This window comes from Hyaloscypha bicolor, assembly GCF_002865645.1.
Source record: "Hyaloscypha bicolor E unplaced genomic scaffold K444scaffold_117, whole genome shotgun sequence".
In the NCBI taxonomy this organism is placed as follows: Eukaryota; Fungi; Ascomycota; class Leotiomycetes; order Helotiales; family Hyaloscyphaceae; genus Hyaloscypha; species Hyaloscypha bicolor.
This window is the reverse complement of record NW_020194619.1, coordinates 457,175-482,336: the sequence shown is the minus strand read 5'-3', so window position 1 is coordinate 482,336 and position 25,162 is coordinate 457,175. Positions and strand designations below refer to the sequence as shown.

General features: G+C 49.6%; 9 protein-coding genes and 1 pseudogene across 10 annotated transcripts; 3 read left to right on the top strand and 7 right to left on the bottom strand.

Annotated features, from left to right (window-relative positions):
• Positions 1–1,677: 1,677 nt before the first annotated feature.
• K444DRAFT_632029 (uncharacterized protein) lies at positions 1,678–2,091 on the bottom strand (the record flags this gene model as incomplete). The annotated part of the gene is made up of 1 exon (XM_024883436.1): positions 1,678–2,091. The coding sequence occupies one exon, from the start codon at positions 2,089–2,091 to the stop codon at positions 1,678–1,680; it is 414 nt and encodes a 137-aa protein (XP_024733773.1).
• A 227-nt stretch (positions 2,092–2,318) lies between these two features.
• Positions 2,319–4,101, top strand: K444DRAFT_37373 (uncharacterized protein). The gene is made up of 2 exons (XM_024872292.1): positions 2,319–2,719; positions 2,773–4,101. Exons 1-2 carry the CDS (start codon positions 2,545–2,547, stop codon positions 3,972–3,974), a joined length of 1,377 nt encoding a protein of 458 aa, XP_024733772.1. The 5' UTR covers positions 2,319–2,544; the 3' UTR covers positions 3,975–4,101.
• Positions 4,102–4,529: 428 nt separating this feature from the next.
• Positions 4,530–6,317, bottom strand: K444DRAFT_534811 (MFS general substrate transporter; the record flags this gene model as incomplete). The annotated part of the gene is made up of 2 exons (XM_024875238.1): positions 4,530–5,845; positions 5,909–6,317. 2 exons carry the CDS (start codon positions 6,315–6,317, stop codon positions 4,530–4,532), a joined length of 1,725 nt encoding a protein of 574 aa, XP_024733771.1.
• Positions 6,318–7,074: 757 nt separating this feature from the next.
• K444DRAFT_534720 (OTU-domain-containing protein) lies at positions 7,075–7,977 on the top strand (the record flags this gene model as incomplete). The annotated part of the gene is made up of 1 exon (XM_024875234.1): positions 7,075–7,977. One exon carries the CDS (start codon positions 7,075–7,077, stop codon positions 7,975–7,977), a length of 903 nt encoding a protein of 300 aa, XP_024733770.1.
• A 41-nt stretch (positions 7,978–8,018) lies between these two features.
• K444DRAFT_644610 (thiol methyltransferas-like protein) lies at positions 8,019–9,355 on the bottom strand (the record flags this gene model as incomplete). Its single annotated transcript, XM_024884986.1, has 3 exons — positions 8,019–8,366; positions 8,414–8,896; positions 9,278–9,355. The coding sequence occupies 3 exons, from the start codon at positions 9,353–9,355 to the stop codon at positions 8,019–8,021; spliced, it is 909 nt and encodes a 302-aa protein (XP_024733769.1).
• Positions 9,297–10,537, top strand: K444DRAFT_593468 (short-chain dehydrogenase/reductase-like protein sdr). The gene is made up of 3 exons (XM_024878306.1): positions 9,297–9,383; positions 9,439–9,583; positions 9,662–10,537. The coding sequence occupies exons 1-3, from the start codon at positions 9,354–9,356 to the stop codon at positions 10,273–10,275; spliced, it is 789 nt and encodes a 262-aa protein (XP_024733768.1). The 5' UTR covers positions 9,297–9,353; the 3' UTR covers positions 10,276–10,537.
• Positions 10,538–10,776: 239 nt separating this feature from the next.
• On the bottom strand, positions 10,777–10,921 carry K444DRAFT_t28 (annotated as a pseudogene). Its single transcript has one exon. The product of its transcript is annotated as a tRNA-OTHER (tRNA).
• Positions 10,922–11,018: 97 nt separating this feature from the next.
• Positions 11,019–12,995, bottom strand: K444DRAFT_593466 (serine hydroxymethyltransferas-like protein). The gene is made up of 6 exons (XM_024878305.1): positions 12,949–12,995; positions 12,773–12,895; positions 12,660–12,716; positions 12,514–12,607; positions 12,329–12,466; positions 11,019–12,283 (listed from the first exon to the last, which is right to left on the bottom strand). Exons 2-6 carry the CDS (start codon positions 12,887–12,889, stop codon positions 11,145–11,147), a joined length of 1,545 nt encoding a protein of 514 aa, XP_024733767.1. The 5' UTR covers positions 12,890–12,895; positions 12,949–12,995; the 3' UTR covers positions 11,019–11,144.
• Positions 12,996–13,839: 844 nt separating this feature from the next.
• On the bottom strand, positions 13,840–14,525 carry K444DRAFT_534013 (uncharacterized protein; the record flags this gene model as incomplete). Its single annotated transcript, XM_024875189.1, has 3 exons — positions 13,840–14,001; positions 14,054–14,204; positions 14,257–14,525. Coding segments are annotated over 3 exons (582 nt in total), but the record flags the coding sequence as incomplete, so codon positions are not given.
• A 459-nt stretch (positions 14,526–14,984) lies between these two features.
• K444DRAFT_615291 (ARM repeat-containing protein) lies at positions 14,985–25,138 on the bottom strand. Its single transcript, XM_024880704.1, has 5 exons — positions 24,942–25,138; positions 22,787–24,879; positions 18,176–22,735; positions 15,926–16,630; positions 14,985–15,879 (listed from the first exon to the last, which is right to left on the bottom strand). Exons 1-5 carry the CDS (start codon positions 25,066–25,068, stop codon positions 15,331–15,333), a joined length of 8,034 nt encoding a protein of 2,677 aa, XP_024733765.1. The 5' UTR covers positions 25,069–25,138; the 3' UTR covers positions 14,985–15,330.
• Between the last annotated feature and the right edge of the window lie 24 nt (positions 25,139–25,162).

Below are 25,162 nucleotides of genomic sequence, written 5' to 3'. Positions count from 1 at the left end.
CTACCTTATTCCAAAGGCGCGTGTGCTAATGTATATGTTATGGTCGGTACTTTCAGCGACGGAGAGAAGGGAGAAGGAGGGTGTGAGTAGAGACAGGGAAAGTTGGAGGGAAGCAAGAGGTGGAAGGTGCTGCGTGGCAACTTTCTCAAAACCAAATATCGGGCGTGGCTGCTCCCTGCCCTTGCCCTTCCCTTCTCGTTTCCAAGATAGAGTTAAGACGCGCGGCAGGGCGAATAAAGAATGACGGCCGCCTGAAGTTTGGTTGTTTTCGTCTAATCTGGGATACCCCTTGCAAGTCTCTTGGGACATTTAGAGGTCTGATAGAACTAAAAGTGTTGAATACCCAAGCGAGAGGTCAAGGCTAGGTTGTTGAGGCTATCTATTCGCAAAATGGATCAAGGCAATGATAAGGAGAATGAAGTTCCAACTGCTTACTGTTAGGGAACTTCGTGAAAGACGGCTTATGACTTCCTGATCTGGGAGGCAATTGCCAGCCAAGTACTTCGCAAGATTACGACAGGAAGGAGAAGGATCAGCAACGCCATGGCCATTGATATTATCCATAGGCCGAGGTTGAAGATCACAAACACCCAGAGCTTAATTCTTCAACTGCGAGTGCGGTAATCAATGAAAGTAAGCAAATCGCACATAGGCACAGAATAGTGAAGCAGAAGTAAGAACTTCACTTCTTCTCTCCTTTCCCCACGTCCTCAACCTTCACCTTCTCAGTAACAACCTTCCACCCCACGGCCGCCTGCACCGGCCGAACAATATACAACACATATACATACCCCCCCATCGACGCCCCCAAAGCCAGTGCAGCCACCAACCCGAAATTAGCAGCCAGTAGAGCAAGCAAGGCAATCCTCGGCAAGAACCCCTTGTACCCCTTTGACAACTTGCTCGCATTATCGTGAAAGATGGCGAGGTCGACCACCCAAAGAGCCACAAATACGATCATGGAGATAGCTGCGGTTTCCATGGGAGATAGGGTAACTTGTTGTTGCTGACGTTGGTCTCAACTGCTTCCTTTCTCGATCAAGGATCGGATCTCGTTGTCGATTTTGAGTGCAGAGAGCTGCTGACTTGTGCTATTGTTGTGCTTAAAGCCTCGATTTTCAAAAGTAGAGCTTGGAATTACGGATCATCAAGAGCAGATCCATGACTTGTTGAGGCATGCGCTTCTGGTTCTATGAGGGCATCAGGCTCGGGGTAGGCCATTTGCCATACAGCTTGGAAGCAGAGTGAAGCGAAGCTCATCGGTGACAGATCCGCCAAGGCTTGCGTTCGAGCCAGCTTGCAGCTTTTGCCGAGAAGCTTAAAAGAACAGGATGAGATGGATATAAATAGAAATGTCCGAGCCTTCAATTCTCGATATAAATGGAACGAAGTCATCGCCCAGCCGGGAAGGAGGAAGCGAAGAGTCAGGGGGGCGTGCTCCAATGGTCGCCTGCGACTTGCAAGACGTGGGAAAGCTCTGTGGGACCGGCCGAGAAAGGGCACCGGCTATCTGGAGGGAGTTTGAGAAGCAGCGACGGAGAGAAGGGGAAACGGCTCGAGAGCTGCTAGGGATGGGGTGGAGGGGAAGGTTCATCTCATGTGGCAAAGTCTGAGTGGATCCATCCCGTTCCACGTGATCTGAGCCCCCTCGGGGTTCCCCCATTTAGAATCGACTGCTCAGACGAGGTTGATGCGCTTGAACTTTCTTCGAGGAGGAGAATGATACGCACATATCTGGTCGGCCGCTTCCCGTATTCGCAGGCGGGCATGCAAAGCCAAGGCGCGACCCAGCCACGGCCTCTTCCGAATTTCCACATCGTCCTCCGTTCGTCCCAGTTCTCGGAGGTTTCTCTGGTCGAGATCTGTTTGTAAAACGACGGCTTCAGTCGCCCGGATTCCGCAGAAAGCTCTCTGGACTTCAGAGAGCCGCTGCTTCGTTTCGTTCAAGTGATCGATGGATTTTCTCCGGGGTTCAGCGGCGAGCGCAGGGTGAAGTAGCGCCTGGACATCGGGCAGGAATCCAAGCAGTACGCTGCGACGCACCCTGGTGTCGACAACTTTGACAGCTTGACACCCTGACAAACTTGCCATGTCGTGTCACCGGAAATGGGGAGCGAATGAGAGGACGATCTGGTGTTGTAAGAGGCTGGGAGTTCACCCTGAAACCGCCACCGTCGCGATTTGCAAAAGGAATCATGCGGGATGAACGAGTGTTTCTGCACCCTCGGATTGTTTTCGCCAGCAAGGAACTGGAGCGAGGCCTGTTAGTGGAGGGCGACGGGCCATCCCTGCACGTCAGATCACTTCTCGAGAGGGCGAAATTGTGCTGAAACGAAACAATCGCGCCCTCTCAGTTTGCCCTACGAGAGGAGCTGAGAACAAATAAGAGCCAAATATTGGTGCGTATTGAAGCGCGAAGATGTGTTTTTGGAAGCTATTATTTGACCTCACTTTCGGCCATATTCCAACCAACCGTCCTGCACTCACTGAATCAATTATCTGTAATATTAAGAAGCACAATAGGCGACGAAAGGCTGTACTTCGATGGAAACAATGCAGCCGATCACGGAAGATCAGGAGTGGACGCTGCGACGATGGGCTACCATCATAGGCAAACCTCCGCGAAAAAGAGATAAACAATTTCTCAAGGCGGAAAAGGGACTTAGCGAAGAGCAGATTGACTCATGGTGGAAGAACATTGATTCTCCCAAGCCTCAAGGTACCCTACAAACAGTTTGCTGCTCCTAATCGTTGGGCTGATTAAATGTGAAGATGCTGCACCTGTGACGCAACCACAGCAGAGAGTGGACACGAGCCAGAACTCTTTCCAGCACCAGGAACTTACAACAATTGAAACCAGCCAAGAGGTCCAACAAATGGATGGTCTACAATTTGGGCTATCAAGCCAGGACTTCTCCTTCTTTCTGCCTCCATCACAAGAAACTCAGGCGTGGTCTCCAATTGGCGTGACGCATGAGGATTTCTCAAACTCACATCCCTCGATGCTCGAAGTTCCCCAAAATATTTGCTGGTCAAATACATTGGGGGCTGAAAGACCTCCATCCTCCTTCTCTGAATCCAGCCCTCTGCTCTCCCAACCCATAGGTCACCGGAGATGTATGATCGAGGGAGATAGATCGTACGATGCAGATCGATCTTCTTACGAGTCATCATTGCGAACTTGGGATACAGCCTCAACCTTGGTCTCCTTCTGCGATATGTACACAGAAGATCTCAAGCCTACTGATTTGAATGAGTCGAATCAGTCCATCAACCCGAGCGAATTGCAGGTGCCAACGAGGCCACCGCGCCTCTCCACCTTTGCACCACAGAATGCCATCATTGAAGAAGGACCGTGTCTAAATCGTGTCTCCCTCTCACGTGCTCATGAGAGGATCGAACTTCGCTCTAACTTCAACTTTCCATCGGAGCCGGAAACTCCAACCAGCTCCCAGAAAGGGCAAGGGAAATACGTTTGTACCTCATGCAAGCGAGGCTTCAACCGTAAAGGCGACTGGAAACGACACGAAGAGTCTCATGACCCGCAGAATTTTTGGACCTGCCTACTTGGAGAGCCGGCAAAGTTATCTGCAACTGGATGGACTTGTGTATTCTGCAATTCATTTAAAGCAAACCGTTCCGATATGGTTGCGCATTTGATAAACGAGCACAAGATCCATGTGTGTAAAAGCAAGAAGCTCGAGGCGAGGACATTCTATCGAAAGGACAAGTTGAAACAGCACTTGCAGCAAGTTCATGCTCTATCAGAGAATTGCTCAACGCTTTGGGAGAGCTGGCATCAAAGACCGAAGAAGAAATGGGCTTGGGGATGTGGATATTGTGGTGGTTGTTCTTTCACTTGGGAGGGTACGTTTATTTCTTGTCTTGTCTTATTTTCACGCCTCCCAATTACTCAATTCCCTCATCCCCCGATTTATATACCTGTTATGCGGGTGACTTATGATAAGTCATAAAGGCTAGACATCGTTTCTCCTAGCAATACCATGCCCCTGTCCGGGTCACATCCATCAAAAGCTGTAGCTAACGAGCCTTAGGGAGGCTTATTCATCTCGCCGAGCATTATGAAAAGCAAAACCTTGTAACGGCTCGCTGGTCCCAGTCCCTGGTTGTCAAAGGTCTCCTGGCGCAGATCTACCAAGACTTCAATGTTGCCGCAGCCTGGAAAGAACTCGTCAGCCGAGATGCCAATGGCGATCGACTCTTAGCATGGAACAGACAGAATGCCACCCTGTTAAAGAACAGGCTGCAATTCCACGAGGGAGCCGCTACCGATGTCGCAGCTCAGGCTCAGCAGTTGGCCATGAACCGCACTCCTCGTCATGCCAATCCAACTTGGTCTCCTTCAGACTCTCGTGTCCCGACTCTGACCAGTCCCGTCATGGTAAAGTTCGGGTTGCACACGTGGGCGGAGGAGTCTGGTGAATCGGTCTCTACCACGAAGGTATTCAATTACCAACCAGACGTTGAGATGACGGATAGCCATCAGACGTTTATCTAATTCCTGCCCTTCACATTCGGAGTTTCTGATCCATTGCAATCCTCCACTTCGGACCGTATTTTCTCATCGCCCAAACGACGGAGAAGGCACTGATCCAACAAATGACCGCCAAGCCAGTGAACAGCCACCCGAGTCCAATTGCCGCAATGAGAGGCTGGGCAATGATACCACCCACACAACTAAATATGTTCCTGATGAAATTATTAACCGCCACTCCACTGCTGCTGCGCTTTGGCATGAATTCGGTGAGCATGGTAGTCGACAACCCGAAGACGACCATGCTTCCCATACCAAAGAAGAAGTTCGAGATGATGGGCACAATCCAAATGATGCCCTTTTCAGCCGTCCAGCCATACCAGATCAGAGCACCCGGGAAGATCGCAGACGCTATCCAGGCATTTTCTCTCATCCGGTCTTCAGGACGGAACACCAGTTTCCCGTGCTCGTCGTACCGGCCAGCAGCGCGAGCCTCGCGGTGCATAATGTAATCAGACCATCGTCCACCGAGCACTGATGCTGCGAGATAGCCAAGAGAACTTGGTATGTAGAGCAGACCAAGAATAATGACGGAGAAGTTGTACGGCTTTTCGGAGAACGTTTGTTGGATGGCGATGTTGAGCATGTACAAGCTGCCAAACGTTATGGAGGCCAGATATACAGTGATGAGGACAGCCGGGAAGCGGAGGTACAGCAGTACGCTCAGAGGGTCGATAATACAGCGCTTGAAGACCTTGGCAACCTTCTTTGTCTTCATCTGAACCGACTGCCGCGTCGAGACGCGGCCCAGATCCGGCCGTACAGAATTCTCGTCCGCGGCTTGCATTGGGGGAACGGCAGGCTGCTTGAAAGCAAGCGTCTCAGGGAGACAAAACGTTAATATAATAAATAATACACCCCCATAAATTACCTGAAACCACTGCGTACTCCTCCATCCCCAAGCTTGTGACAAGACACCACCTATGATTGGTGCTAGAAGTGGTCCGAGGAGAGGCCCTAGGTAGAAAATCCCCATGGCTTTGCCTCGCTTGCGCACTTCCCAGATGTCGGCGATGGTTCCGGCGCCTACTGCTTGCACGGATGCGGAGGCGCCACCGCCCAGGATCCGCATCACGATTAGCATGCCCATGGAGGTGCTAACTGCGGAGATGATGTTCCAGAGCGCGAAGAGGGCGAAGGAGACGAGGTAGATGGTTCGCCGGCCGAGGGTTTCCGAGAAGGAGGACCACCAGAGAGGGAAGATGGACATGGAGAGCATGTACATGGCAACCGAGAGGTTAGTGATTGTTGGTGTGCTGTTGAGGTCTGTTGCTAGTTGCGGCAATGCAGCTATAATAAATAGCTTTCAGTAAGATATCAATGATGAAGAGAGGAAGTGGGGATGGGGCTTACGGAGGAGAATCGCGCTCCCCATCGGTGCTGCGGCGGCTGCTAACGCTACTTGCAGCGTGATGAGCCATTTCGTGCTTCTTTTATAATCATAAGGTCGTTCCACTTCTGGAATGACAGTAAATCTCGCGAGCAAGCCTCTCCTTTTAGAGCGGGGTATTATCGACAATGGTCGAGAGTGAACTGATGAGGATTTTGATTTCGACCGTTGAGGGGGGCAAGTCTCTTCTGGAACGGCTTCTATGGTTCCTAGTGAGGAGTGCGAGTGGATTGAGTCTTCATCTGTCTCTTCTCTTTTTGAAAATCCATTGTCTTTGGTTGTTGAGATGCCGGGGTGAGAGACTGGCCCGTCGAGGTCATGAGGTACATGACTTGCGGCCTCGAGTTCTGCTTTTTCGGGATCAAGAACCATCCTCTCTTGTTTGTGGAAGTTGCGATATCGGGGAGGGTGGGATGAGGAGGCAAAGTGGGGTGATATTCCGATGAAGTCTTCGTGAAACAGAGAGAAGCCAAAGAGACTCAAGAAGCAGCAACTTTGAAGCAGGAAGTAACAAGACCGCAGGGGAAAGCACTTGCGTAAGAAAGATATAAAAAGGCGGGATCTTCATACCCCACTACTTAAGTAGACTCTTAGAACAAGCAACACACTGAAGAAACCCAACCTCGAAATCCCCCCCATTCGATTGAGCGCTTGTCACCCCCTGTTGGAGGGGCGGGACTTCTGCCCATTGAGGGCACTGATGACCGATGTGGCGTGGAGCCCATCTTCACCTTGAAGCGGGAATAAAGGTTGAAGAAGTCGCTCTTGCACTGAGTCTGGCCGGCAATTCGGCATGTAGGCCAGGGTTTAGCCCGAGGTGGTCGCAGGACTGCACTGACAGGGGCAAAGAGACGTGTGATTGGCAGGGCGGAAGCACCCGCTGGTGTTTGCTTGGCAAGCAAACCGAGAAATAATTTCGAGACTCGAGGTGAGTTGTGAAGCTGATTGGATTATTCTTGAAAAGCCTCGCGGATTCATGAAAGAAAATACAATCGAAACCATTGTGGGATAATCCATTCGATGCGTTTTAGCTTCTCACAGGCGGCGAAGAATTCGGGCTTCCACCTTAGACCTTCAGAGACAAGATAAGTCGCGCACAGCCCCAACCTACCTCACAACAATGTCAGCAATGGGGACTCTCGAGGAGATGCAAGCTCGCCACGGGAAAGAGAAGAAAGACCTACAAACACGGGTTATGCAGAAGAAGAAAGGTGCAACGAAAAAGACACGGAAAGGCGTGAATACCGAATGCGAAGAGCTCGAACGTCAACTCAAGGAAAGACAAGAACAGGAAAGAGCCGCTCTCAACGGAGAAGCGGTACCAGAAGCTGACGACATCCCCGACCTTGACGAATTAGTAGAAGAGCCTGCAGCTCCTCAATCGAACGGCGTGAACGGTCTAGTAGAAAACCTCGAGAGAACCACAATCTCAGAAGACGGCCAACCTCGAAAACGCAACCGGGCTAAGGAACACCTGGCACGACGAGCTGCAGAAAAAGATGCCGCAGTAGAAGAAGCGAAGAACGAAGCTGCGAATCAACCAGATAAGAAGACTGTGGAGAGGGCAAAGATGCTGGTGCAGTTTAAGGAGAAAGGGCTCGTGGAGAAGGGCATTCGTCCTGATGGGCATTGTCTGTTCTCTGCTGTTGCGGATCAATTATCACAAGTTGGGATTCCGCTAGGTGCAGGGTCTGATGCGGAGTTGAAGGAGGATCAGAGGTATAAGCTTGTGAGGAAGGCCGCTGCCAGGTATATTGAGGGACATCCTGATGATTTTGTGGCTTGGCTGGATGAGCCTTTGAATCAGTATGTGGAAAAAATTAGGGATACGGCGGAGTGGGGTGGGCATCTCGAATTACTGGCTTTGGCAAAGACGTATAATGTGGAGATATGCGTGCTGCAGGATGGGATTGCTCAGACTATTGAGCCTGATTCGGATGGACCCGAGGCACCAGAGAAGATATGGCTGGCATACTATCGGCATAATTTTGGGTTGGGAGAACATTACAACTCACTTCGGAGGGCAACTTGAAGCACGGATTATTGGAAACCACAAAGGACCAGACTCTTTTTTTACTTGGCCCATACACTGACCCAGTCAGTCACCTTGCCCTCTGCATTATAGCCGATCTGATGCGTCCTCTTGGGCTGAGAGTGCTCTATCCTTCGCAGGCCAGTCGTACTTGTTTCTCCGAGCTTCGATTCCTCGAGCTCTCCGTCTTCAGCATACGGCAACTCCTCACCCGGTCGGGACAAATGAGCCAGATATATCTTCGGAGGCAGAGCCCAAGGTGGACCCCCAGTGGAAGCCGGTTTATACGTCGGGAACTCCACACAAACAATTCTCCCTTTGGGAGCAAGTAGTTCCACAGATCGCTTCGACCACGCAGGTCTCATGACCGGTGGCAGGGCAGACAAGAACTAGTCACCTCAGCACTAGACCTTGTCCTATGTGGAAACAAACTCACCGTATAATCATAAATCAAGTCAAAAGCTCCCTCACCCTCCACATCCTTCAGAAAAGCATCTGCAAAAAAATCCCCAGCCAACCACGTAACCCTCCCCTTCTCCACCCCCTCCCTCATCTCATAGTCACCCTTCCCATCCATCTCCTTTTCAGTCCTCCTCGCTGCCTCCAGAGCATTACTCGAGATCTCAAGTCCATACGCATCATACCCAAACGCACTCAACAAAAGCACATCATACCCCTTCCCACATCCCGGAACCAACGCTTTTCTTCTCCCAGACTTTGGGGGAGGAGGGAAGAGATCTTGGCGTTCAGTGAGGAGGTCAACGAGTGCTGGGTTCGGGAAGCCTTTGTCCCAGGGCAGGAATCCTTCTTTCCAGAGGTCGTCCCATTTTCGGCCGTGTTCGGTGGTGCCTTTCGCAGACTGGAAGTGGGAGAGGAGGCGTGCTCGGGCGTCGGTGGGTCGATCAAGCGGGTTTAACAGCTTTGACGGATGATTTCCGTCGGTGGGCTGGGGTGGCTGTTCTGACGGCCTTGAAAGATGGTATCCTGGGGGAAATCGTGAATCCATGATATATAGTTTCAAGTTATTTCAATACGGAAGAAGCAAAGGAATTAGGTTGTTACGAAACTTAAGAGAGGAGACTAAGGGAATGAGAAGTGACAGGATTAGGCAAAGAAGTTTGAGGCAACAAGGAAAGGATCGTTTGGGCTACAAACTCGTTCCTTCCTTTGCTAAAAGTTCTCTTATTTTAGAAAGCTTTCAGCCGAACTTTTGTTATCGACTTCATGATCTCGAAAGCAAACGCGTCAAACACCCCTTGTCTATCGCCGTGCCTCGGCTCGATAGCGAGCTATGAATTACCCCGGATATCCGCATCAACCTCGAACATTGAAGTTCACTCTTCTCCTGTTCAAAATTTCTCGACTGAACATTCACCATGGATTCTTCAAGCTTATTCAATGTCAAGGTAAGAATTCAATTGACAATATCCATTCCATTCGGTGTCGCTGACAAACCTCTAGGGCAAAGTCGTCCTCGTAACAGGAGGAGCAAAAGGCATTGGCCGCATGATCTCAGAAGGCTTCGTGCAAAACGGAGCAAAAGTCTACATCTCCTCCCGAGACACTAAAGCCTGCGAGCAAGCCTGCAAAGAAATGAACGCCTTGGGTACCTTTCCTTCTCTCTCTCTCTCCCCCCTCACTTCTCCTGCCCAACCCCTCTTCCAACATCTCTAACAATCCCTAGGGAAAGGCTCTGCCCACGCCATCCCCGCCGACTTCTACAAACTCGAAGACTGCAAGCGTCTCGCCGAAGAACTCAAAAAGAGAGAGCCGAAGCTCCACGTTCTAGTCAACAACTCCGGCTCCAACTGGGGCGCGCCTTTCGACGAGTTTCCCGACTCCGCATGGACGCGAGTCCTGACTCTCAACCTAACCCGCGTCTTCACCATCACCCAAGCCGTTACGCCTCTCCTCGAAGCCGCCGCCACCAAAGACGACCCCGCACGCATCATAAACATCGGGTCCGTCGATGGCCTGCGTGTTCCGAGTCTGGAGACATTTTCATATAGTGCGTCGAAGGCGGGATTACATCAGTTGAGCAGAGTGCTTGCGAATCATTTGGGCAAGAGAAATATAACAAGTAACGCGCTGGCGTGTGGGCCGTTTGAGAGTAAGATGATGGCTGCTACGTTGAAGACTTTTGGGGAGACAATTGTTGCGGGTATTCCATTAGGGAGGATTGGGAGTCCGGAAGATGTGGCTGGAGCTTGCTTGTTTCTGAGTAGTAGAGCCGGGGCGTTTGTCAATGGGGCTACTATTGCGTTGGATGGGGGGAGTTTGGTGGGGTCGAAGTTGTAGGTTTGAAATAGGGGAAAAGGCTCGGTTGGGCTGGGAGGTCGGTTGTGTGAAATGTGAAAATATAAGGAATAAAGTCGGCGTAATGAAATCGATTGATTAGAAAGAAAGACCTGAGAGGAAATGTTTTCCCTTCATTCCTTTCTCCCAGAACTGTTTCAAACTTGTGGGTGGTGTTCATAGCATTTGCCCTCTGTATCCTGAGTGCGATACACCACTTGGCACTTGCTCAAATAAACATCATTGTACCAAAATACTTTCAAACAACACTGCCAATCTGCAACAAAATATCCCCAAATTGATATTCAGAACACACCTCCGTTGCATTATTTCTGCACTGCGCTGGAATTTCATCGATAAGCCAAAAAAAACCCAAAAAAACAGGGAACTTCGCCAAAAGTGACCTCTTCCCTCGTTCTCTTAAGACACCACTCTCGTCAATAATCCTCATTATCCTCCTCCCAACGGGTATACAGAAACATAGTAAGAGGGGCAATCTTTTGTTGGAGTTGGCTGGACTCGAACCAGCCATCTCACTGAGCAAGCAAATGACTCCAACCACCGAGTACCGAGGCCTCGAAAGGTAGAACCAGTATACAGGTTGTTAGCATCTCCTGTTCAGTACGCTTTACCATTAAGCTACAACCCCCCAATTTTGTTTTGTAGAAAGTTTTTGACCTGTTATATAAATTTCAACAAACTTCTACAGAATCTCGCTTAAGCTCAAGTCAATAATGGTAGAGGCGAGTAGACTTATCGAATTAGGACAATGATATATATTTCTTACAGGGAGATTAAGAGTTTGCTATAAAGTCACAGAGATGAGATGCACTGCTCGCCGACTAAAACATGAGTATTATATGCTAATGAACTCACTCCCAAGGCAATGAGAAAGTTCCCACCCACTCCTCAACCTCAGCCCTCAACTGCACAATCTCCCGCTCATTCTCCCCCTCCCCAAGATACTCCAAGAAAGCTTTCACACTTCCAGGATTCTTCCTTCCCTTCGCCTCAGCCGCTTCCTTCGCCGTCTTATCCAGTCTCTGAGTAATCGTGACTGCTCTGTTCACCACATCTGCCACTCTCACGAAATCCTCTGGCTGGAAACCTCTCGTGGTCATTGCTGGCGTCCCCATTCTCAACCCACCTGGTTTCAATGCTGACTTGTCGCCTGGTACGGTATTCTTGTTACTAGCAACACCGACCAACTCCAACACTCTCTCCACTCGCGCACCATCAACACCTTGTGGCTTGAGATCAACAAGCACGAGATGGTTGTCAGTGCCACCTGACACAATCGTGTACCCAAGACCACCTTTCTCCTTGGGGTCACCCAGCCGCTTGGCAAAGGCCTTAGCATTCAGAAGAACTGCTTCCTGATAAGCTCTAAACTCATTGCTTTGTGCTTGCTTAAGAGCAACGGCCAGAGCAGTGATAGTATGATTATGAGGTCCTCCTTGATGTCCAGGGAAAACGGAAGCATTGATAGGATCTTCCAAGTTCCAAATCTCTTCTTCCTTAGTCTTGGCGTTGACTCTTCGAACTCCTTTTCTATAGAAGATCATAGCTCCTCTTGGGCCTCTCAGTGACTTGTGCGTAGTTGTAGTAACTACATCGGCGTACTCGAAAGGACCTGGGATAACTTTCGCTGCGACAAGACCAGAAATATGTGCCATATCCGCCAAAAGATATGCCCCAACCTTGTCGGCGATTTCCCGGAAACGTTCATACTCAATAAGTCTGCTATAGGCAGAGGTACCGGCAATGATGAGTTTCGGTCGGTAGAGCATGGCAAGTTCTTCGAGCTTAGAGTAGTCGATAAGACCTGTAGATTCGTCGAGTCGGTAAGGAAGAGTTTCGAAGTATTTTGAAATGGCTGAGATCTTCTTTGTAGGTGTTTGATATCCGTGAGAAAGATGTCCACCATGAGGTAAATCCAAGCCCATTATTCGGTCATGTGCGTTCAGGAGAGCGGAGTATGCGTAGAGGTTTGCAGGAGATCCAGATAGAGCTATGAGAGTCAGTCATTGCCTGCCAGGGAGTCCGCTGGACATACGCTGAACATTTACACCCCAATCTGATTCCTTTAAACCAAAGGTTTGTAATGCACGGGTTTGACATAATCTTTCTGCTTCGTCAATGAATTCGTTACCGCCATAATATCGTGCTCCTGGGTATCCCTCAGAGTATTTGTCTACGAGCAGTTAGTTGTGACGCCACAAATGTGGTTGTCGAACCCACTTTGCATAACACTTCCCAAAGCATCCAGAACTGCCTGGGACGTAAAGTTTTCGGAGGGAATGAGGTTGATGAAATGCTTCTGTCTCCGTTTCTCCTGCAGTTCCAATTAGTACTCTAGACTTAGGTCCAATTTCCAGGGCACGTACATTCTGGAGAATCTTGTAGATAGCGGGGTCGGCATGTTCGAGGTCCGCAGAGAGGAGCTGTGTTTACAGATAGAGTTAGTATTTGATCTTTTCATACAAAAGCAGGTTCATACCTTCTGCTGAGACTCTGCCGTCATGGATGATGCAGCTCGCCTCGAACCACATACTGGTCGAGCTCTGCAAGCAGCAGCCCTCACAAAAGACCGAGAAGCTCCCTTGAAGAGAGACATGATGATCTATACCCGCCAATCAATAAATATCCAAAGCAGAATCGATCAATGGCACTCACCTCCTCGTCCAAATATCCTCTCGCCTCATGCAAAAGCGGGAATCAAGAGGCCGTCACATCGATTTCCCCCGCCCCGCCACAATCCCAGCCCCCAGCCCCAGCCCCCAGTCCACTAGCGCGCCTTCGCGTGCCTGCCGTATGTCAGAGCTCGTTCACCCGCACTCTCCTTCTTTCCTCTCTACACAACTAATGCGGAAGGGATGATTGCCTCTACGACAGGTACAGCTCTGGCCTTCGGGCGGGCGATGTTGTTATGTCTCGGGCTCACATCACCACTCAATTGAGGGACAATGTGAATATATCTGATCCGTTTATCTGGTTGATTTAACATCTTCTGAATATCGTTTCTAGAATGCACCGTTCTTCGATCTTTGGGCTCTGTCATCCATTCAATCCCCCCGAATACTGACCCCCTTCCTTTTTGTCAAAGCATTGTACATATGTATCGGGAACGCTGATCCGACATTCTGGTGTATTTTGATGTCATTTTCATGCTGTGTCGCGGACATAGCTCCGCCTTTTTTTAACGGCCTTGCCTGCAACTCGACTGCCGGTTAGAGAGGACTATCGTATTTCCTTCTAGCTCTGTTTGCGTTTTCCTCCAAAGTGTTCATCCTTACGGCAACGAGGCCTTCATAGAATTGCTCTGACACTGTGATCCACTATCCCCAGATGTCATCTGCACCCCACCTATACCGGTCTCTTAGGACACCTTGAGTAGAACGCGTCCAAGTTCACACATTTCACGCAGATAGCACAAATAAAACTCAATTCAGAGATCATGGTACCATTGCCCCGTGCAGTAATGCAGAAAGACTAGTAAAAGCAACCGGCCTGTATTTTAGACCCTGCCAGATACACTCCATATGCAACATAACAAAAGGCCCTCATCTACTTTGTCTCGGTCTCCTCTTCGTCACCGAACTGCGCCTTTTGCTTGGCAATCACTCTCTCTTGCTTTCTCTCACGGGCAGCCTTGGTCTTCGCACGCTTGGCATCCATCTCCTCCTTCAGGACTCTCTCACGCGCCTTCTCCGCCTTGGCCTTGTGGATCTATCGAAATCGTCAGCCCATGATATTGACTACCCTAATCAGATCAACTTACGTGCTCAACCAATGCTCTCTTGTGCTTGAAGGTATTACCCTTGCTCAGGTGGTAGAGCTCGTGGTACAGATGCTTGTCGATCTTGCCGCTGGCACGGTACTTGACGAGGAGACGGCGGAGAACACGGAGACGGCGCATCCAGATGACTTGGCTTTACATTTATCAGAACATGTCACCATCTCCCCCACTGTGAAATAGCATACCTAGGCATACGAGCATCCGCAGTACCCTTTCTCTTACCGAAACCACGGTGTCTACCAATTCTCCGTGCAGCTGTGAGTTCCCGGGCGCGAGATCGAGAGTGCATGGTGACGGGCTTTCGGATAATGAGACCATCTGCAACAAGCTTTCGGATGGTTTGGCGGGAGTTGGCGTTGGAGATCTCGCTGGTCTCATTAGGATCGAGCCAGATCTTGCGCTTTCCGCAGCCGACGACAGACGCCGCGAGGCGCTTCTGGGTGGTGAGGTTGACCCTATCGTGAGAATTGCCCGTCAGCTTTTGTTGATCAAAGATCTATGACGCATCTCCTGGGTGCGAAGAGCAACGTGCGGAGACCGTTCAAAGTCGTGGCAATCGTCGAATGGTCTCAAGGAGAATGAGGGGCTTACATCTTGGCGAGATTTGATGTCGTCGGTGATGATGATCGGGTTGTCGTTGTTATGAGAAATTCCTCGGTGTATCACGATTTGACGAGTCGTCGCTAGCGTCGCTTATGTAATTATTGAAAATTGAATTGTGCGGGCCAAACCCTAGAAGGCAAACGGCTTTCAGAGCCTGCAAAACAGTATAACACAAAACAATCGTCCTCTTTGTGAACGATGGTTGATTCCCAGAAGTGTAATGCTCCACGGCAATGGAGACAGCCCATTTCAAAATTGAATTAAAGTGGGATTTCGAAAAGTGAGGCCGTTTTTTTTTTTTTTTTCAAGACTCGCTTATTCTTCCTTCTTCCTCGGGAAGCTCTGGCTTGCGCTCGATAGAAAGAAAAAAAGAAAACGCGGCGCTTGTCCATGTCCCAAGGCAAGTTGGACAATCCAAATTGCTTCCCCTCGAAATGTTGCCTCTGTTATCGTATATCCATAGTACAATTCCCATTAGAATAATTCGGAAGTTCTTGAAGAAACAAAGTCCTCACATGCAATCCTAAAACAACAAGTCAACAAGTTCGATATCCGACATCTTCACTGACTCTGTCTACGGATCTTATCTACCAATTCCACACAATGCACCTTTGTATGCAATCCATGTCCATGTCTCATTCCACTCATCTCTCATCTCACTCATCAAAAGCTGCCTCCCCAAGATCGACCTTCCCCACACTCCAGATCTCTCGCTCATCATCCACTTCGTCATTCGACAGTCCCAAACCACCTTGTCCACCCTCTGCCTCCTTTCTCTCTCGTGCCGTGTTTCCAAGTCTCAATGCCACACGCTTGAAGTAATCTTGCATGCTCCTCTTCTGATTCGCTGCAAGGTCCTGCGAAGAAATATACTTGTCAAATACCTTACTTTCCTGATCAACAACATCGAATAATGCCATGAAGGCAGCCTCAGCTGCCAACTTCACAGGGATGACAGGATCTCGGACGCTTGCAAATACGGGAGGTGCAAGCAGTGGAAGGTGGCGTCGCACGAGTTCCATGTGATGCCGACAGGTAGTGCGAACAACCACGAGTGCCAGGCGCCGGGTATCGACTGGGTTACCCGGTTGAATGAGATTGGCTAGTGATTCAAACAACGGCTTGATCGTTTCGAAATCGTTGCTGCGAGTCTCTGAGAGAAGGTATTTGCCAGCTGCGAGCACGCAATTATCCGAGATGAAGTTCTGCACAATGTTAGGACGAAAATGATTGTCGTAGGGTACAACTTACGTTTTTGCTTGCCATGCCTTGGCAAATGACTTGGGGCAAGTCATCGGCAAAGGGACTCTCCGTCAGGGACGATGGTGATTCTAGCAGCACAGCGTTGAGTGCGAGAACCGAAGCTTGGCTGAAGTGAGTTGTCATCACTCTATTCTTGATAAGACCCATCGCATTTTCGGCGGGCACATTCTTGATCAGAGCTCCAAGTAAATTGGCGTTGGTTATTGCCATCGAGATGGCGTTATCCTCCGGATCAGCATCGATCAACCCAAGCACCGCGCTTCTTGAGGCATCACTCATATTAGCTCCTGCCTTACTAATGACTTCGTAGAGCGCTTTCAACATGGCATTTCTAACACCAACGTCTGAGGTTCTTGAGCCGGTGACCAACTCAGCTATTAGGGGATCGATACGAGGCGTAAGCGTGATCAAAGTGCCCAAAGCCTTTGCGGCCCGAGTTCTCAAAACCTCGCTCGATGTGTCTGCCAGGGATTTGGCAAAGGTGCGTTGAAGTTGGGGCAGGAAAGGTTTCAAGAACGTCGGAATCTTCTCAAGAAGGTTGTTCAACGTGAGTAGAATGGCGGCTTTAACATCCACAGAGCGTTCTGAGACCACTCTGATAAGCGGACCAGTGATCTGCGTAACGAATGGTTTCAGAGAATCCCCACTTGTCCTGTCAACGATATCTGATATGGCAAGGGCAGATTGGGTGCGCTGGGGAAAAACATTAGTTAGCGATGTTTAAAGTAATAATCCAGGTCCAGAAGTCCGGAGTGGTCCATAAAGAAGTCCCAGGGCCTTGTAGACGAACAGCAGAATAGTGATACATTGAATTGGATGAGCCAATCCAGTGGTCCAGTCAAGAAGGCAAGAAAGATGGTATGATAACCTGAGATTGCTTGATTAGCATGTAGTCGAGAGAGAACAACAGTATGGTACTCTTATGGCCACCAAAAAGCGAAGCTCTCGATTAGGGGAGTTTGGGACTTACGATGCAACCGAAAGGTACTTTCAAGGACATAGCAATGCTTGCTTGAATCGACAGTGTCGATTCGTTCCAAAAAGAGAGGTCCCAGGCTGAAGGTAGTGATATCAGTCAAGCTCATCAGAGCTTGACAGATCGGAGACCATCTTCGAGTGGAACTTTGTCTTCAAATGTGTATTGAAAGTGTCTTCCTGTTTGCCCCATAGGCGCAGGGAATGCATGTGTAACGACACTTCATCTCCTCTGCTTTGTTGAGGTGGGTTGGGGTGGCATTGTGGATCTCCATAGCGCTTGGAGTCGCAAAAGTCGTTTTGCAAGTCTCGCAGTACAATTTCTTTGCTTCATATCTCTTCTCGCGCCACTCCCTGTGGTCTTTTCGGAGTCTCTCTGAACTCCTAGCTGCCAGTGCTGCTCGAGACTCTCTTCACTTCTCGAGATACTCATCACGATTGTTCTCCCTCTGATCGCGGTCCCATTCAGGAGACGTTGCACTCGTCCTGAGAGCACGCGCGAACATCTTCTCAGCAGATAGAGCTTCGATTTCCTCGGCCGTGAGTCCAAAGTCGCCATGAATCCCTTCAAATAAGCTGCAATGAGAGCAGAGACCATCCCATTCAAGATCAGAGCGGTCCCAGAGACAGATATGCGCATTCCATAATCTCGGGATGCTGTTCTCATTGCCCACAGCATGTAAGCAAACGTAGCCTCCAGAGCAACCAACAATAGGCGAAATTTGGGTTTCAACGAGGCCGATGGCATGGGAATCCAGCATAAGGGTGATTTATGCATGATTTCGTAGCCTTCCTTGTTAGACTTTTCAACGTAGCGAGGCAGCTCTCTGAGACCGTCGTAGTCATAAAATCTCGCCCTGAGTCCACGGCAATTTGTGCCACTTCCGATGTAGATTCTAGGGCGGCAATGAGGTTTCTCCAGGACCAGAATGGAAACAGCCCAGCAAGCAAGAGTTTCAGTTGATAAGGTCTTGAAGTACTCGATAGTCGGGGGAGAAGCAGCTTGAAGAACATTGAAAACCCCTGATGCAAAGGTAATGGAGGTCAAAGAGACTAAGAGTTCGGGGCAGATTTCCAACCTGTGTGTGTCGCCATATCCGGAGGAAGGTCCAATCCAGCCCAGGAGGAAGGGACTTCATGTTGGTGTCTCGGATGCTCTCTCCACATCTACTTCAGATGCATTTGGGCAAGAGCATCTGGCCACCAACACAAAAGAGGAGGGGGGGGACACAGAATAGGAAAGGAAAAAAATGGTTCACTTACTATTTCACTGGACCCGTTCATTAAACCCTGCAAGAATATTGGCAGGATGGCGTTGATCCCCTTTGGCAAGCCGAAGCCAGGTAGATTTGAGCCTGCTACTCCAACATGCTGCAGAATCTGTCGAGTTGAGAAAACAAGAGCCTCCATTTCTTCCTTCTTGAGGTGCTTGGTAAATTCGTTCAATGCTGCCCAAGCAGCCTTGACAACTTCGGCATCTCTGTCATCAAATGATATAAGCAACGCTCGAATGATGTCCTGGTTGTAGCGAGAATAGTCGACGGTAGCAGACGAGAAGAATGTCGCAAGATGGTAGTCCGTGGCCGCTCTGCGTCGGTGATCATCATGTTTCACCAATGCGAGCAAGACGCTCATAGTGGTATTCAAACCATCAAATTCATCAATTGAAACAACAACTGTGTCGAAGGAGGCGTTGAGATCCGCAAGAAGTTCTTCGTCCTTGCAAGATATGATGTTGTCCATGAGGGAATTGAGAATGGTTGGTAGTCTTCGGGTCATAGCAGAGCCTGCTACGGTAGACAAGGAAGCAAGTGCTTTTGCGTTGAACGGAGATATCGGTGAGGTAGTGAGAGTAGGTATCAGATTCGGCAGAATAATATTCGACCGGGTCGTCTCCGTCAACAATGTTAGAAGAGCGGATAAAGCATTATCGGCTTCGTCTTCCATCCTCAGCAAGCTCAAGAGATGAGGCAGAACCTGGTCGACGGCTCTCTTACCGAGGATCTGTTGTAGAGAGTCGAACGCCTCAGCAGCAGCCTCCCGGACCTCTTCATCAGAATCGATAAGAGCAGTGCGAACCACAGATATCAGGGTCTTCTCATGATCTTCCAAGGCGTCTGGAGAGGCAGACGAGATGAGCTCCCGAAGTGCTATGCAGATACCTTGCTTAGCATCTGTATCAGTAGACGTTTGCAAACCCTCCTCGAGAGTGGGCAACAATGTTGAAAGCACTCCGTCGCCAGCCTTTCGGATCAGCTCTCCAAGTGCATTACCCGCGATGACTTTCTGTTCCATGTTAGAACTACCGAGTCGTCGGATGATGAGTTGAGTTAATGTCGGGATCAGTTCCTTCAGAGTTCTGGGACTGGCCACCAAAGCCTTCCAGACATTAACCGCAGCAGTCCGAACGAGACCCGATGTATCGCAGCGACAGATATACAAAGAAGAAAGGACTTTGTTTCTCTTTTCCTCGCCGAGGACCTCCAGTAGCGACGCTCCTGCTTCTTGTGCTCCTTCTTCAACATCTTGTTCTGTGATTGCAGTGATCCCAGTGAGATTGAACAGAAGATCACCAACCAACTCGACGGAGCTGAGACGAATTCTATAATTGTCATCCGCAAGTCCTCGTTCCAGCTCAGGAAGTAGGAGATCAATCGCTCTTGTAGCAAAGTTCTTGACCAACAAGCGTCCAGCTCGAAGAGATGTGTCTCGAATAGATTCAACGTCATCTGCAAGTCCAGACAGAATTGGAGGAATAATCTTGCTAAGGTAATTGGCAAAGCTATTACCAAAGCAGACAGGTAAGAAGATAAAGAGGGACATGAATCCCTCGCGAACAGATGGTTTGGAGGAGGCGACGTTTTGTAGGATCGTTGGCAGGGTTTCCTCCAGGCGGCCGGTTCCAAGTCCGGCAAGAACTTCACTGAGAGCCTGAGCAGACCCAAGTCGATCGCCAGCACCGGTGTCCGACTTCAATGTTTGCATCAAGCCTGGAATCAGGTCTGGGAGAGCATCCTCGCCAAGTTTCTCGATCAAGGACCCGAGGGCTTTTGAAGCAGTAGCACGCGTTGTTGGGACAGGATCGACAACAGCTACTTTGAGACCAGCAACTAGAATTGGCAAATGTGAAATGAGGTCTTTTCGCTCAGTCAAATGTGCCAAGCTACCAATAACTTGAGCAGATTTTCTCTTCGTTGCTGATCGATCGCCTAATCCGCGCTCAAGGATGCGAGCCACAAGGGCAAGAGAGGGTGCATCTAAGTAATGTACGAATTGAACCTTGATTAATGAATCCAACGCATCATCAGTGTATTTGGTGGGATCACTCAGAGCCTTCAGCAGAACGTCGACTAGGCCCTTAATCTCAGGGTTGCTTATGACTTCGCCGAAACGTTTCAAGCTTCGGTTCGCAGCCAAGCGGACTTCCTTATGGCTGTCGTTGAGGACGCTAGTCAACGGCGGGATAATCTCTGGCAGGCTTTGGGCGAGCTGCTGAGGATCTAGGTACGCCATGGCACCAAGCAGATCACAAGCCCCCTTCTTGCTCCTCCACTGCTGGTCGTCGAGTCCATCGAGGAGAGTGGGCAATATGCGCTTCACACCGTACGAGCTGAGACTTGCGAAGCAAGCTTTAGCAGCGGCGAGACAACCATCACGGACGTCAGCGCTGGCATCCCCAAAGCTGGAGAGAAGCTGGGGCACAATCTGGATGACATATGGCTCGAACACCCGACCAAGAATCGTTGAGAAGAGCTCGTAGGCTAACAAGGCACCCTCACGATGATTAACGTCTTTCTTGTTCTCAATGCCGCCCTTCAATGTGGACATGATGCGATACTCTCTGAGTGCAGAGATGCCTTTGCCATTGACGATTCCTGCAAGTCCATACGCGGCGCCACGGCGAGCTGCATATTTCTTGGAGTTGAAAAGTCGATCAAGAACATGCTGGACATATTCCGGGGTCTTGCCTGTTGAGGCGCGAATGAGGGGTGGTAAACATTCAGCCACTGCATATTGAACAGCTTCCGAAGGCGTACTCAAAGTTTCCAGCAGTCTCTCAACTACCTTTGGCACTCGAGAATCGTCTTTCTGCAAATGTCGAGCGAGAGCACCATACATGATGATGACTGCCTCGTTCACTTGATCCGCGAATCCAGATCCTTTATCTGGGGCCTCGAGCGTTTGCTCAAATGTCTTCATCAAGTCTTCGACCTTATTCTTGCCATGAACCGCGATGATGGTAGTCGCAGCTTCGATCATCTCTTCTCTGACATTTGGATCTCTATCGCCAAGGGGTCCTCGTTCAATGAGAAATCTCAAAAACGAATCGAGCACTGCATCCTCAAAAACAGGCGCTAACTCTTTGAACGCAAGCGCGATTCCATTCCTTGCCTCCCACGGGTCAGAGAGATCCATTTTCTTAGGCATGCCGTATTCGTCAAGCTGGGATACTCGCGGTTTGGCTAATTCTTGATATGAAGCTTGCAAGCGTGGCAGCACATCACGGAATTTCGATGGGTGGATCTTGACCGACTCTGCCAACGCTCTTGCGGCTGCTCTCCGAAGTTGTTTATCAATGCTCTCGAGGTATGGCAACATGCTGAAAGGAGAATCCTCTGAGATCTCAAAACCACTCTCTTCCCAAATCTCCCTCCCAAGCTCGACATTTTCATCCACATCGTCGTGGCAAGCCAGCCACATTTCTTCTGAAAACCCGAGATCGCTCATGTCAATCTCCGCGCTGATAGACTGCAGAACCGACGTTCGAACAGAGATCTGGGGGACAATGGCACCCCGAGCCAGAATAGCGGTCTCTGCGTCAGTAATATTAGGGGCAATGCAGCGACAAAGATCTGCCAAGCAATCCTTAATGGCCTTGTAATGCTGGTTATACATTTGCATCGATAATATCAGGACGGACAAAACCTCGCCGCGAGGCACGAGAACATCGGAGCAAGCATCGGTGTGGAAAGAAAGGAACTCCAAAGCTAAGACTAATTGAGCTTCGGCATCATCGCCCTCACCAAAACCACCTTTTCGGAGTACCAGGAATACTAAAGGAAGTATGTATGTCAAGGATACCGTGTCGAATGGACGCTGCTCTCCAGAAAACCGAAGGCGGTACAGAACCCTAGTGATGAGCGCACCGAGAGGTTCCTGCATTAGATGTTCAGGCAGGTGAGGAACATCCAAGGCTCTCAAAGTTGCAATTCCAATGAATGGACGGAGGGCGCCGATACGGGCTGGAAGTCTCTCCGAACAAAGGATATAGGCATCTGGGGCAGCGTTTCCGGTAATGAGGGTTGCACCGGCATTGATGACATCTACCAACAATTTCACAGCAGGACCCATCCAGACACCTGCTTCCGTGGGAGGACCGGTTGCAAGGCTCTTAACAATGCCGATTCCCCTTAGGAGCTTGGCTTCAAGGTATCGAATCTGAAGTCGAATAGCTGATTCTCTCTTTATTTGGGCATTGACCTTAGCTGTCTCCTCCGGAGTGAGCTTTTTCTGTAGGCCTTTCTTTTGCGCAAGCTGTACTCTCAGTTCTTCTTCCCATTTCAAAGTATCGTAATCTTTCGTATTCTTGTTGGGAGTATAACTTCGAGCTTTTGAGGCAAGCACGTCAACAAAAGCAATGCCTTCCTCAGTTCGAAATATTGCTGCCTCCGTCGGGCCAATATTCGCGAGCTGACTTGGAGCCAAATCGCCTTCGATAAGCTCTACAATGCGAGGAGTCATGGCGGCCGGGGCAACAAAAGCAAGCTCGGCAGCTGCATCGAAAGCAGCTTTTCTCACAGAATCGGACTGCTGCAGAGGTGCCTAGTGTATGTTTAGAACAAATCAGACAGGAACAAAGTTTAAGCTACTCACTACTTCATCGAAGCTAGTTTTATCGATTATCTGTTGGATCAAAGAGTCCCCAGACATTCGTGCAAGCTCTCCCGGATCTACCTGGACTCTGAGGCACATGTCTATCCAAGTGACCTTTGGCAACAGTTCCGGTCTGGCGATAACTAGCAGTGAAACCATCTGGTCTCTTCTCGTAGCTTCATCAACTGATCCGTCGAGTTGAGTAATCTCTGCTTGAAATAGACAGATTGATTTGACAACAAAATGAAGATTCTGATTCTCAGTCTTCGCTGTAAATGCAGCACTGTCTTTCTCTCCCGATTCGATTGAGTGTCGCCATCGCCAGAGGCCGGCAACTATGATTCCAGAAATAAGTCTAGGATCATGTAAGTAGAGCCTGGACAGTGTATGAGAGGCTTCTTTTCGAGTTCCTCGTTTGACGCTGGACGAGCAAATACAAAATATCATAGCTTGGGCCCAACCAATTGCAACCGCTGAATCCGGCTCGAGACCACTTAGCTCCTGTGCAACCGCAGCAAGAGCTCGAATTAACCACTTGAAGTCGTCATCAGTGGTAAGCTTGCTATAAATGCGGGGATTCAGTAGAAAAGATGGTTTGGGTTCCATTGTCAACGCCTGCCGCGAAACTTGAGTCTTTTTCAGGGCCGCATCCACCTTAGCGTTGCATGTATGACTGAGCTTTGTTGACGAAATGGCCGTGAGGATATAGGTGCCTGTGACGAGTCCAGATTGTGCAGCTGCTAGGGGATTTGCAAGAGTCTCCTGCCAGATGTCCATCAGAGCTGGTACTGCCGATTCTGCAAGGCTTGGAAGTTTGGACTTGAGTGCATCCACATCACTCGCAGACCAAAACAGTTCTCCAAACCGAATAGTCCACAACTTTTTGATTGGCACCTTCTTGTCAGAAAGACCCTTGACGAAGACGTCCACGATCGACTTTTCGATAAGGACACCATTTGACAGGCCCCAGCATAGGTAATGAACAAGTGCCGACGTCTCTGAAGTAAGAGCGGCCTCGTTGGCTTCTTTGCTTGCAACAATAGCAATCGCTGGGGCAACTTTTGCCACTGTAGTTTGTGACACGGGGAGCGCAGCCAACATGTCTGAATGAAGAGATCTTCCATCAGCCGAAGTAAGTTTTCCGGTCTTGAGAGGAGTCACAATCTCTTCTGCAATCTGTGAAATTACATTATCATCCTGGGATTTCAGAATAGCGGCTTTGAAAGCAGAAAGCGATCCATGGCGTATTGTGACATTTGTGGACTTGAGGTTGGCGAGCAGAGGCTTGAGGAGATTATTCTTCAGAATAGTTGACAGATCAATGGAGTCTGGAAGGGAATGGATTAGCGGGCTGACCAAGTCGACGAGTACTATTTCCGGAGATCTAAGGAGGGCTTTCTCGAGAGCTGGAATGATCTCTTTCTCGATATCTTGCTTAGTCGCAAAGTCGACAAAGAAATCTCTCAACGCATTAGCTAAATGCTCTGGTACCTGGCTTCGCGACCCAATAATTTCCCGGTTGTAGAATGTGTAGTATTCGGACTTCAAGGTCCGGAGGACCTCTTTCGCCCACGGCTTCCTTGCAGAGACACCAGCAACCACCCCTAACATGACGGCATTTTTCGCGGATAGTAGTGGCCCTTTTGCAGCAAGCCTCTTCACAGTCTCCTGGATCCTTTGCCGGAAATCATTCTCTTTCGAAAAAACCTTCCGCAGCCCCCGCCGGGTATGAACGAGCGCGGCATGCTTCACATTGGACCGTGACGATTGACTGTGACATAATTCCAGTGCTCGAGAATTGCTATCGATAGTCGCAAGGCCCCATCTCTCCCAATGATCAGTGCCACTTAGCTCCTGAAGCAATACGCTACACCATTCGACGAGAACGAACGCATTGCCCGGCGAAATGCCCGTCTTCAATGTCTCTGCGTGTACGAGTTCAACAAAGCCCTGCAGAGCCTCGGGAGGTGCGCTTGAGTTGAAAATAGACCGTATGGAGAGCGTGACAGCACGTCTCGAGTTTCGGTCGGTGTAATATGGGTACGTTTGGAATAGGACGCGGAGGAGTGGAGGAAAGAGGTCGTGTACTATGTCTACTTTCAAACCACCGTCAGTAACTGTACAGATAGCGCAATGCATGAATGAGACTCCAGACCGTTATTAGAGAGCCTTTCTTCCAAGGCGTGCAAACTCCCAAGGCGAACAGTGGTACTGGCAGACGCCAGTGCTGCCCTGGTGGCAGTGGTATCGAGATCCGTTCCATTAACCTCCACCTCAGTCATTTTGAAGCTTTGAGTAAGCTCTCATGACCTGAACCGCCTCGAGACAAGCCAAGGTCGTTGCAAAGGTGGTCGATTTTTCTGGTCGGTAACTGAA